The sequence below is a fragment of the Atractosteus spatula genome, chromosome 14, assembly GCF_055471065.1.
Source record: "Atractosteus spatula isolate fAtrSpa1 chromosome 14, fAtrSpa1.hap1, whole genome shotgun sequence".
Taxonomy (NCBI): domain Eukaryota; kingdom Metazoa; phylum Chordata; class Actinopteri; order Semionotiformes; family Lepisosteidae; genus Atractosteus; species Atractosteus spatula.
Genome location: NC_142719.1, coordinates 1055235 through 1067698, shown reverse-complemented (window position 1 = coordinate 1067698; position 12464 = coordinate 1055235). Strand labels below are relative to the sequence as shown.

Sequence of the window (12464 nt, the reverse complement as noted above, 5' to 3'; positions counted from 1 at the left end):
CATAGTTACCTGCTTTGCTTTCTTTCGATTCTCCATCCAAATGAAAATGCATTTTCCTTCTGCCTGAACTGGTTTAGCACACTGATCCTGTCCTGTGGTATAAAAGGAGGTAAAATTGTGTTCTGCAGGGTGAGCCAGGAGCCACAGGTCTGTCAGGACAGAAAGGAGAAAAGGTGAGATGTTGTATCATTTCGGGATCGTTCCTGATGTGGTTTAGGAAGCAGGTGCGACCCAGCCAACACTTTGAGGTCAAGAGGAACACTAGCTGCTAATGGAATGGGGGAACGGGTGCCCTCTTCTGCACTTGTGGAGTGAGACCACAGAGACTGGAGCGCGATGCGTGACTCCTCCGGTGCCGGCTTGGCCTCGGTTGTGGTTTAAGACACGCGCAGTTGTTCTCAGGGGCACCCCGATGTGTAACAAGGGCCATGGCCGTGCCTGATGGGCGGGGATGTGAGGCGTGGCAGCTGCAGGTGTGCAGGTGTTCCAGCTGACGGGTCAGACCCAAGCTCTCTGCCTCTGTGTTCCAGGGCCACACCGGCGAGCGAGGACCAGAGGGCAGAACGGTGAGGCGCCAGAGTCAACGAGGAGCCTTCGTGCTGTCGGCCGTAGGAAGAGCACTTTGTGCAGCTGGACACATGAAACGTTGCACAGACACATTGCATGTTCCTTCGTAAATCTTTTAGAGTTTATTCCTCATCAGAAAATAACAATTCAGTCTTTTAACTTTGGAACATTAGGAGTTTGTAGTTCCTGCATCAGAAGACGAGTGGCAGGTTGAGTGAAACAGATGTTTTATGATTACAGCCCTAAGGAAATGAAGCAAGTCTTGTGTGGGAGGTCACACAGGCTCCAGCTGTGTTAGTGGTTACTGTTGGGTCACTTTGAATTGGGGCTTAAATTGACTGTGTAGTGACTCTTTTCTAGACGTATTTAGATCTGCATGAGCAAAATCATTTAGTGCACTTGTCTGTACAGTTTTTCTACCCTGTATTTAAATGTTATTCGTTCCCACTTCAGGGCAAGACAGGACAGCGTGGTCTGGGTGGCCGAGATGGAGAGAAGGGGGACAAGGTGAGGGCTGCAGGATGACTTCTGTTTGATCTCTGAGTCTGAGACGAGCTGGCTGGAAGCAGCCCGGCAGGTCCTGTGGCTTGGTCAAGCTATGGATCCCAGTCCAGTGAAGGAGCCGAGAGCTGGGCTCTTGCAGAGAGATTGTCTGCAAACCAGTCAGTAAATCCACCTCTCGTAACACAAATGAAGAAACCGGGATGCGTGGTGGATGAGCCACTGTTTCTGTCTTTCAGGGTGATTCTGGAGTCCAAGGAATCAAGGGGGAGTCAGGCTTGAAGGGAGAGAAGGTGGGACTTGAGTGCCGACTGCTTTTTGTGTTTAGTATGATGCCACTGCACTGCTGTCAGACCCTTGCAGTAATGTTGGATGTGATGTTTGAAACTATGGTGAAGTGCAGATGTTGTGTGTCACTGTCTCTGCACCGGGTCTATAGACTCCTCCCCCATTTCTCCCTATTTTCCCTGACCTTCTGCCCTGATCAAGCCCGATATTGAGTAGAGCAGGTGGTGTGCCCAGTCTGTGGCGCTCTTTCACATCGCCCAGTCAACACCACTCGGTCACTGGAGGCGGCCGTCAGGAAGGGGCATTTCTGACCTGTGCTTCTCTCCTCGGACAGGGGGACTCCTGTGACCTGTGCCCAGCGCTGCCCGCAGAGGCTGGCGGCCCCAAGCCCACCATCAAACTGGCAGGCCTGCCTGGGGAGAGGGGTGAGCCTGGGATGCCAGGGATCGGAAAGCCTGGGGAGCCGGTAAGAAAGCGTTGGGATTTATGGGTGGGCGTGGCGAATACTGGAGAGATCGCGTGACTCGTCAGTCAGTGTTTCATGCCGTGAGGTAGCAGTACTCACAGGCCGTGCTGCCTTCCGGTTTTCTGGCAATCCGAGCTGTTGATTACTTAATTGGACTAATCGTTGAGAAGATGGAGCCAATTGACTACTATTCTAGTATGTGCAGTCAGCTGTCACTCAAAGAAATACAAATTCCTGCTGGACCATCGCCCTGCAGGAACAGAGCTGGGCCTGTGACCTATGACCTGTGACCTAGTATCAGTGCAGAAGGGAACAGGAAACCTTGAGTCAAGAGACGCGAGAACATGAGGCTTTTCCAGTGTCCGATCCATTGGCTCACTGCAAATTCCGAACCTGTTCTGACACTTTATCTCATAGCGCTTTACAATAAACCAAAACTAAAGCATTTGACATACCTGAATGCAATAAACCCATTTGAATTAAAAGAGAGAGTATAAAAGTGAGTTTGAAGACAGAATGCGAAGGGGCTGACTGATGTGCCGGGTCCAGTATGGGCTGGGACGTCTCTCCTCGGTCTTGGAGCAATGGAAAGAAAGCGGATTCTCCCCGGCTCTGGGTGTGACGATGATGCTCTTGCCCGTCACACCACACTGTCCCAGGGCAGTGAGGAAAACCCAAGTGCAGGCGGAGCAGCCAAGCACACGGTCCAGGGAAAGTTACAGAAAAGCTGTCGAAAAACAAGCAAGCAAATTCTTAACCAAGAGGTCCGTGGAACACAGCACACAAAACAAAACTCCAAGAATAAGCATCAAAGTTAATGCAAATACTGCAAACCTAAATAGCCAGCTCCCAGTGTGACAGGTGTGGTGATTGAGGTGATTGTGGTGACGCACAGGTGGAACAGATCCTCTTCCAGTGCAAGTAGTCACAGCAGCTGGCTGATTGGCAGGTCTGGCTGAGGCTCTGCCTGTTGACTTGGTGATCATCGCTCGTCCTCCAGCTCCGCTGCGGGAGTGAGTGTGGGATGTCAGACCCTGACAGAAGGCCAGAGGCCAGAGAGCGAAAACAAACTGGGTACACAGGTGGTTTACTGGCGTAGTGAGGTGCACTTCACATTCCTCTCTTAAGTCAACAGGAACTAAACAACTGATTATAGGCGTCATGACAGGTTTCTCTCCAAACCCCTTCACAAAAGGCAAAAAAAGCTTGCATTTTAAATATCTTACAAAGTTTCACAAAGCTATGATCTCACAGTCAATTGGTCGCATTCTCCCCCCTGTTCTTCTGGTTGATAACAGAGGTCTGCTCTCTTCTCAAGCAAATCAGGCCGAGCGAAAGCTTCCGCTTCCTGGTTTTTCAACATCATCTGACCGGTAGTCTTCCTTCAGCTGGCCAGATTCCTGAGGACGGCAGGTCATTCCCCACAGTTTACTGGGGGGGATGTGGTTCAGACAAGAATCGCCATGTTCATTTTGTCAGAAGGCCTCGTTCTCGCTGGCTTCATTCTCACGGAAAGGAAAGGGGGCAGCTCTCTGTGTGTTTCTCTGTAACAGTCTCTCTTCGTCTCTGGCCTCTAGGGTCGGCCTGGCAGTCCTGGACTGAAAGGAGAGAAGGTAAGTGAAGAACACCCAAGGGCAGTGCAGGGCTGGGAGAGGGCAATCTACCTGTTGACTTATGTCTAAATAACGGCCTTCATCCCAAAGTGCCTCACACACAGGAGGGGGCCACTCTGCACTCTGATCAGGCGGAGAGACTGCATCACCAGCTGTATTAAAGGGGAGATGCAGGGAAGCCAGAGCCTTGGATTTTTGTTGACCTAGCAGACAGAACCTCAGTTTAACATCTCATCCAAAGGACGGCAATACACATAATGTTTTTGTGTATTTTTTAAACAAAAAAGAAGATTTTTTTATTTTTACCTATTAGTGTAAGAAACATTTTTTAGCTTTCCTGTTTGTTTCCTTAAACGTGGTGATTGACCACAGACGCTGGTTGTGTCCACAGGGAAACCAGGGGCCCCAGGGTGATCCGGGGACGGCGGGGTCTGCGGGGGTCCCGGGACTGTCGGGGGAACCCGGGAGGAGTGGCCTGCCAGGGCCCAAGGGGGAGAAGGTGAGGGACCCCTCTGTGGAACAGAAAGCACTGCCTGGCTGCGTCACAGGTCCGACTGTCTGGGACACCAGCAGCCTACCAGCCCTTATAGTGCAGCTCATTGTGGGCTTCAATGTCCATGTATTAAGAACGTGCCTCGCACAGAAGGTTTTTCACACAACACACTGTGTGCATCTGTCTGCTCTTCCTGCACAGGGGGATGCCTGTGAGATGTGTCCATCTCTGCCAGAGGGCCTGAAGGATACAGTGGGGATCCCGGGACACAAGGGCGAGAGGGGGGAGCCTGGACTCCCGGGGACAGGAATCCCTGGAAGACACGTGAGTCTGTCTCAGTTTTCCTCAGGAAAAGGGTGGAATGGGCTCTACTCCCTTGGTCTGGTGATTCTAGAGTGTCATTTCATCAATTGAATCGGCTTCATCTTGCTCCACCTTCCTTAGTTGTCCCATGGTTATCACATGATGTGCCCTCCTCTCCTCTTCCCACAAGCAGTAGCTAAGATACCGAAGTGTTGCCAGTAACAGTATCCTTGCAATTTGTTTTATCCAAATTATGGTCCTGTTCTGCTTTCTCCCATAGTTTTTGGCTGTACTTTGTGTACCTATGTTCTCTACAAGCAGAAGTTGCTTTTTTAACTAAGAAACCTTTCCTTCTTGTCCTGGCAGGGTCAGCCTGGCCTCCCCGGAGCCACAGGGCCTCCCGGTCCCAAGGGCAGCCAGGTAGGAGAGAGCTCACCTGTCTCATGTGGCTTAGAGAGAGCTCACCTGTCCGTCAGGCACGGCAGTGTGTTCGTGAGAGAGCTCACCTGTCCGTCAGGCACGGCAGTGTGTTCGTGAGAGAGTTCACCTGCCTCATGTGGCCTTGAGAGAGCTCACCTGTCCGTTGGGGACAGCAATGTGTCTGAGAGAGCTCACCTGTCCATCAGGTATACTTGTGCACGAAGATCCTTCCTGATGACAGTCCTACTCAAACACCATGCACACACAACACAAACGCCACACACACTGTGCACAAACACCACACAGAACCACACCACCCCTTCTTGCACTACAAAACACATCTAGCAGGATCACTTGTCAGTTTAAAACAAGATACCTACAATTACAACAGGAGGTCAACACAGAATTGTGATTCTGTATAAAGAAGGAAAAACTGAGCTAAGAGCTGAGCAGTGGAAAATGTCTAAAATCTTTCGCCTAGCAGTGGGCATAAAGAAGACTAATGATATTGAGATCCATACAGAGCTCACATAAATGACCTATATCTTGTTCTTTGTGGTATCTATGACTATAATAACGTAGTTTGCAAAGAGAATGGCAGGCTTTAGGGACTAAGTGGGGGTCTTGCAGGTGGCTGAGAGGCACTAACGACTGCTCTGCCTTCTGGTGCTGTTTTTCAGGGAGATCCAGGAGTAGCTGCACAGGGGCTCCCAGGACCCCAGGTAATCCAGACATCCACTCTGTCACTCTCTGTTGTCTCTCTCTCTCCTGCTGGAGTGAAGCAAAAGAAGTTGTGGTCACCCTCAGGTTTCTGAGTTCTGTTACGAGTGTATTGTTGTTTTCTCTCATGCGGTGCTGTAGACACAGACACCAGGAAGGGGAGTGTGACGGGGAGTTGTGTTTCACGTTGACATATGGCCTCTCCCCGGTCTTCAGCAGTCTGAACACATAGTGCTACCATACCAACCCACACCATGCTTCTTCCCCACAGGGAGAGGACGGGCAGAGGGGTCCCCCCGGGAAGCAGGTACGTGATGTTTCATCTTCTCAAGGATGTGTACAGCCCTAACGAGGAAGCAGGGATGGGTCAGCCAGCGTGGTCAGCTGGGCGGAGCTTGCTGACCGCTGATCGTTACCATAGTGACGAGCAGAGCGAATCACAAAGCTCGGTGAAAACTGCGGTTGTTCCTAAAAGGAAATAACAGCAGGCAGGAGCAGTTTGGCTCTGGGCTTGGTTGATGTGTTAGGGCTGAGTGAACTGCTGTCAGTGCAGGCCTGTGTTCAGTCGTGTAGTCAACATCGCTGCCTGCAGGGTCACGGCTGGAGGTCCCAGCCAGTGGAGTATTTCGGTAATCGCCCAAGGGGACGAGCAAGTTAAGATCTGCTGGTACCAGTGGTGCCAGTATTGGCTGTGTGCTGATCAATGTGTGGTTCCCCTTCAGGGTCCAGCAGGCAAGACCGGAGCCACAGGACCACGAGGAGTCAAAGGAGAGAAGGTGAGAAGGTTCCTGCAGGATCCCCCATTATTAAAGCACAGGTGCCAGATCACACAGAAGTACTCGGCAAGGCAAAGCATGTTTAAGATGGGAAGAGAAACCACTTCTTTAGACAGGAGGTTATCAGTGTCTGGAACAGGCTGTCTGGCCATGTTGTTGGAGGAGATGTCCTTGTATCTTGTAAAAAGAAAATCCACAGATCCTTAAATTTGTGAACCATACCTCAAGTCCTCATTGACTGCATTGCCACAGGCCTAGGCAGCTTCATAGAAATTTAGTGAGGTTTAGCAGAGGAAGCTCAGGCATCTGCAAACCCTGCAGATACTGCAGACTGAAGCAACACACCTCTGGCCTTGAATATCAGTGAACCCCATGTTTTTTCTGCAGGGCTCTGAAGGACCAGAAGGGCCTCCAGGGCCCCTGGGACCAGTGGGCATCGGTGTGATGGGGCCACCGGTAAGGATGTCGGTCCATCGAACACAGAGGAGGGTGGAGCAAGGGGGAGGGGGAGGAGCAAGCAAAGAGGGGGAATGATAGAGGTGGGAGGGGAGGGAGCGAATGAGGAGGAATGGGGAGATAGCTATGAAAGAGGAGGGAGGACTGAGTGACAAGGAAGGGGGAGGAGCGAGGGAGGAGGGAGGTGGGGAAAGTGAGTATGGAGGGAGAGGGGCTATGGATGAGGGAGGGGCTAGAGAGGAGGGAGAGAGAGAGTGAGTGAGGAGGGAGAGGGAAGGTGGAGTAAGGAGGGGGAGGAGCTATGGAGGAGGGGGGAGGGGCTAGGGAGGAGGGAGGAGCGAGGGAGGAGGGAGAGAGTGAGTGAGGAGGGAGAGGGAAGGGGGAGGAGCTATGGAGGAGGGGGAGGGGCTAGGGAGGAGGGAGAGAGTGAGTGAGGAGGGAGAGGGAAAGTGGGACAAGGAGTGGAGGGGAGGAGCTAAGGGGAGGGGGGAGGGGAGGTCTAAGAGAACGTATGTGTAGCGTACATTAGGCACAGAAGCCGACAACAGAGGGAAAAAAAGGAGATCCTGTGAGGAAAGTGCTGGCGAAAGATCAGTGCCAGAAGGAGGAGGAAGCCAGGGACGGGTATCTGGCAGTAACAGAAAATGACAGTTTGTGAAAATTCTGGCTGGTGACCAACTAAGGTTTGGTGTTGCAGGGGAAGGATGGCATTCCTGGGATACCTGGAGAGGATGGACATCCGGTGAGTAACTCTGTTTCCACCCAGGCCTCAGTCCAGGCTCAGCTGAAATGCTGCTCTTGGCCCTGTTTGGCCCTGGTTCAGTCTCGCAGCTTTGCAGACCTGTGCTTCTAAAAGCACTGAAGCTAATTGTCACAGAGTCTTTCTAATGGGTCAGAATCGCGATGCTGTACTGTGCACTGAGCCCATGGATAAACACTCAACACGTGAATAAATCACCTTTACAAAGGTGGCATTGATTTTTAATTCAGACTGTGATGGGCTGTCTGCATTTCTAAAATCCCAGTATTAATTTGGTCTGAGTCTTGCCCGTGAGGCTTGACTGTTCTGGATCAGATCTGCAAGACAAGTATGACAAAGGTTTGTCTCTTTTATTTCAGGGAACAAGTGGGCCCAAAGGAGACAAGGCAAGTCTGTTTTAAAACAGGGATTGAAGGAGAATCTGATTTAAAATAGCAGAACAGATGGCAATCGGAGGTTTGAAGAGAGGGAAGAGATAGCCTGAGGGGTCTGTGAACAGAAGAGAGATGACAAGGAAGTTTCGCTTGTGGGGGAAGACGAGACATGTTGCTTATGAAAGCACTCCTGGATAATGGGATGAGTTTTAAACAGCAGTGTTTAAGTAACATGATTCACCTCGGTGTGTTAGTCTGCATCTTACCGTCACTGACGCAGTTTTTTTAGAATTTGAAAAACAGATATGTGGGCGAAGGTATTTTTTTTGTCATTAAGGGTACCGAAGCTCACTTAGGAATGAAAAAAAAACAGGAAGGAGCATAAGAGAATAAGATTAAAGTTACGGTCATTTAAAAAATAAATATTCTTTTTTTATTCTTTTATAAGACTTTACAGATGCCTTTGATATAAAAAAACAGATGCCTTTTGATATGAAATAGATCCCCCCTTCAGGGTTTTTGGGTTGGGCTGCTGATGTGTGGCGGGGAAGGGTGCCCAGTCCTGCTTCGGTCCCGTTGTCATGGAGACCGTGGCGCTGCTGGTGTGAGTGGGAGTGACGGAGAGGAAGAGACTGCCAAGCTGAGGTGATAGATGCCACCCCTTCCACAGCCCACCCACCCAGCGCTGGAGCATGACAAAACTGTTGTGTGTTTCCACAGGGAGAGCCGGGGGACTGCGGCTGCCAGCCCCCCACATTCACCAACTCCGGCAGACCTGTGAGTGCTCCCGACCCCAGCCTTACTCCTGTCTTCGGGACGGTGGCGCCCCCTGCAGGGCAGACAGGGAATACACAGGCTCCTGTTCTGTGACTATAAATGATTATCCCGTGGGGGGGGGACCTCCGGCTCCAGTCTGGGGGGCCGTGTTCCTGCAGGTTTCCAGGTGCTTTTAGAGCAGCAGCACCTGAAGATCCGGGACAGTCTGTTACACTGCTGCAGCTCACCCAGTAATTCCTTCAGTGAGACCATGGGGAGCTGAGCGCGAGTGGCAATGTTCAGGGCCCCTGTCCTGGACACCAGGCTGCACTGGGGCCCTGCCAGACTGGCTCTGGGAGCTCCTGTCCTGCAAGCCAAGGGTGAAAGCAGAAGCTCAGAGGGACAGAATCAAGAGATTGAGGGACACAGGAGAAAGTTTCTTTCACTCTGAAATGGAGCTTGCTCATTTATTTAGTTACACATTAGACACTAAACGTTTATCTAATTCTGGTCTCTTAAGACAATTTTCACTCCTGGTGGAGTGCGGAAGAGGTGCAGATGCTACAGAGCGGTCTTACTGTACGGGTCTGGTGCTGAGATGGGCTGTGGCCTCGCTCTGGGGTTTCTCTCCTGTATGGAAGACAGAGCCTCTTCCTCTTGTCAGCTCGGACCCAGGCCTGGTTTCCCCCCCAGAAGAACAGTGACAGGAAGGAACAGTAGAGCCATGTGCAGTGGGAAACCAGACGGAGACCAAGTGCAATGTCAATACAGGATGTAATGTTAATAGGGGTTGTGATGTGAGCCCAATAACACTGTGGCTCATGTGAGAATAATGTGCAAATTTCACCTTCTGTAGTGGGGTTACCTTTGACAGTTCTAAATGTGCTGGGAGACTGTACACAGTGCAGGGCACTTTCTTAGGTGTCAGGAGTACCTTCATGTGAACAGGGACTCCTTCCACGACGAGCACCTGCTCGTCTTACTCTTCTTCCCAGCTCCGTACTCTCACGGGGCGTTTGACTGGAGTGTCATTAAGAAAAATGTCTTTAACAACAGCAGGATGCGATGTGATTTCTCTCCTCTGCAGGGTGCTCCTGGCACACTGGTCACTGGGAATTTTTGGCAGCCTGGACCTCAGGTCTGAACTGGTTTCGCTTCACTGTCCGTCTTGTCCACCTGTCTGTCCTTCTGTCCAATGTCTGTCTGTAAGTGCTGCACATGTCCTCACCCCCTCTGCCAGTCCACCCAGATGCTCATTTGTCTGGTCTACATGAGCATCAGCTTCAGCTCTGGAGCTTGTTGAATTCATGTAGATTGGTCTTTTGGGAGAATACATATCAGCTGCAGGGTGATCACAGCACATAACCCTTGTGCATCACATGCACTTGACTGTCGTAATTGAGTGCCATGTTGCTCCAAGCTGAATTGAAACTTCATCTGGCATCCCATGTTCCCTGGAGCTTGCCCACACCAGTGCAAGAACAGCACCGCTGCCGCCTGGACGGGCGACCGCATTGCTGTGATCCGCTGCCCATCTGTGACAAGCGACCGCAGTGCTGTGATCCGCTGCCCCGCTGTGACAGGCGACCGCAGTGCTGTGATCCGCTGCCCATCTGTGACAAGCGACCGCAGTGCTGTGATCCGCTGCCCATCTGTGACAAGCGACCGCAGTGCTGTGATCCGCTGCCCCGCTGTGACAGGCGACCGCAGTGCTGTGATCCGCTGCCCCGCTGTGACAGGTGATCGCAGTGCTGTGATCCGCTGCCCCGCTGTGACAGGCGACCGCAGTGCTGTGATCCGCTGCCCGGCTGTGACAGGCGACCGCAGTGCTGTGATCCGCTGCCCTGCTGTGACAGGCGACCGCAGTGCTGTGATCCGCTGCCCATCTGTGACAAGCGACCGCAGTGCTGTGATCCGCTGCCCGGCTGTGACAGGCGACCGCAGTGCTGTGATCCGCTGCCCTGCTGTGACAGGCGACCGCAGTGCTGTGATCCGCTGCCCATCTGTGACAGGCGACCGCAGTGCTGTGATCCGCTGCCCGGCTGTGACAGGCGACCGCAGTGCTGTGATCCGCTGCCCATCTGTGACAGGCGACCGCAGTGCTGTGATCCGCTGCCCGGCTGTGACAGGCGACCGCAGTGCTGTGATCCGCTGCCCGGCTGTGACAGGACTCTTGATTTCCTTCTTGTTTTCAGGGCCCCCCCGGACCTCCTGGCCCCCCCGGCCCCCCAGGTCCCCAGGGGTTCATTGGGATCCCCGGCCCTCAGGTAAGAGCCTTGCCAGCTGCCGTTTAATCCCTTGCATCCTGGAGAGCCCTGGACACCAAGGGCTGCACTGTCTCTCTGTCTCTTCGCCTGGTCTGCATGGGCTTCTGTGCAAACTCACCAAAGTCACATCGCACTGTCGCCTTCACGAGGAAAATAGCGCCAACAGCACTAAACCTCCGGTTTTAAAAAGACTTCAGTATTATAAATTAAAAGTATTCTATTAAGTATTATATAACAAAATCTTAAATGTAGCTGTAAAAGAACTATCATATGTAGTACCTTTAAATACATTTATGAGTAAATATAACAACCTACAGTAGGTCATAGTTTAGTACTACTTTAAAAGCAGGTTTAACAAAAAGTAGAGTAATTAGCATTGCTTAAAATCCCACTAACACCCTTGACCTACAGTAGTGCTCCTGCAGATAGCTCCTGGGAGTGGAGGATATCCAAGCCATTTTGAGGGGGAACTTATTGTGGTGTAAGGACTGACTGAGGCAAGGCAGTGTGCTTGGAAAAACAAGCCCACATTGTTAGACGGAGGCTCTGAGCGGGCCGGGCCGAGCCGGGCCCAGCTGGGCTGGTCTGATTGTGCCGCTCTGACGGGTGACTCGCCTCACCTCGCCTCCGGGCCCTCGCTGGACCGGAGCAGGACTGTCAGCTCTGCAGTGCCTTGTCACCACTCAGCCTTCCCAGCAGTGAGTTCTCAAAACAGAAGCACAAAAACAGCACCTAAATTTAATTTTTTAAAAAAGGAAGCAGCGCCCTGATACTGGACGCTTCCGTTCTGCTGGAAATAAAGAAGTCGAACGCTGGCCCGCTGAGCTCCGATACTAAACTCCCACCCTAAAGAGCATGTAAAAGAGCAACTACAGGCCCTGAGGCAGCAGAACACCAAATATTACATTCTGATCTCAAAGCTTCCCAAAAAAAAAGTTTGGAAAATCTCAGAGGAGATGATATCCTGGACTTCCATGCGATGGGGGAGGGCCTCTCTCTCTCGGCCGGCTGGCTTTAAAGAACAGGCAGAGCTCACTGCAGCGGTCAGGGCCTCTGTCCTGGACACGAGGCGGCTCTGCGGCTCTGCGGCTCTGCGGCTCTTCCAGCCGGGATCCTGGTGTTGTGTCAGTGTGCTTTCGCTTGTTCATGTCCTGACGTTCACACAACCCACTGCAACAGCATCTCCGCCAGCAGCACAGTCTATTTATAAAACCCTTTAATAACTGCAAGCACGGCAATAGAAAATAGAAACTGCAGAAGGAGAGCAGTGTTCTGCAGGGTCTCACTAATCATTATTTTATATAGCGCCTTTCATGATGCATCATCTGAAGGCGCTTGACAACAACAGGGTCAGTATTATGCGGTGAGCACTGCTTTTTCTTTAACCTGGTATTGTGTGGAAACCCTTGTTGATTTGAAAAAAGTTTCAAAAAGGTATAAAAACTCTCCAAGTCGGCAATCACACACCGATACCAGGACAAGGGCCGCTGGCAGGGCTTTCGGCTGCAGCTGATCTCCTGCTTATAGCGGGATTTCAAAGGGAGCTGGAGGAAAATCAGCTCGAGGCACGACACTGACGCTGGACTGCAGCAGCAGACTAAACCCATTGAACCTCAGTTCCTTCTTTCAGGGTATCCCTGGAAACGATGGCTTACCGGGGAAACCGGGGCTTCCCGGGGAAGTAGTAAGTAACCAGACAGTGGG

General features: G+C 51.7%; 1 protein-coding gene across 7 annotated transcripts in view; it reads left to right on the top strand.

The window, feature by feature from the left end:
* Positions 1-12464, top strand: part of col16a1 (collagen, type XVI, alpha 1) — a 58281-nt gene that overhangs the window by 26173 nt on the left and 19644 nt on the right. For 5 of the 7 annotated variants that reach the window (XM_088931750.1, XM_088931754.1, XM_088931749.1 and 2 more), the window contains exons 26-44: positions 129-173; positions 531-566; positions 1021-1074; positions 1308-1361; positions 1691-1822; positions 3400-3435; positions 3827-3934; positions 4130-4252; positions 4598-4651; positions 5332-5373; positions 5643-5678; positions 6094-6147; positions 6535-6603; positions 7301-7345; positions 7723-7749; positions 8458-8514; positions 9581-9631; positions 10689-10760; positions 12391-12444. In XM_088931750.1, the coding sequence (XP_088787876.1) occupies positions 129-173; positions 531-566; positions 1021-1074; positions 1308-1361; positions 1691-1822; positions 3400-3435; positions 3827-3934; positions 4130-4252; positions 4598-4651; positions 5332-5373; positions 5643-5678; positions 6094-6147; positions 6535-6603; positions 7301-7345; positions 7723-7749; positions 8458-8514; positions 9581-9631; positions 10689-10760; positions 12391-12444 (1149 nt within the window). The remainder of the gene's footprint in view (positions 1-128; positions 174-530; positions 567-1020; positions 1075-1307; positions 1362-1690; positions 1823-3399; positions 3436-3826; positions 3935-4129; positions 4253-4597; positions 4652-5331; positions 5374-5642; positions 5679-6093; positions 6148-6534; positions 6604-7300; positions 7346-7722; positions 7750-8457; positions 8515-9580; positions 9632-10688; positions 10761-12390; positions 12445-12464) is intronic. The other 2 variants (XM_088931752.1, XM_088931751.1) reach the window with 1 other exon arrangement.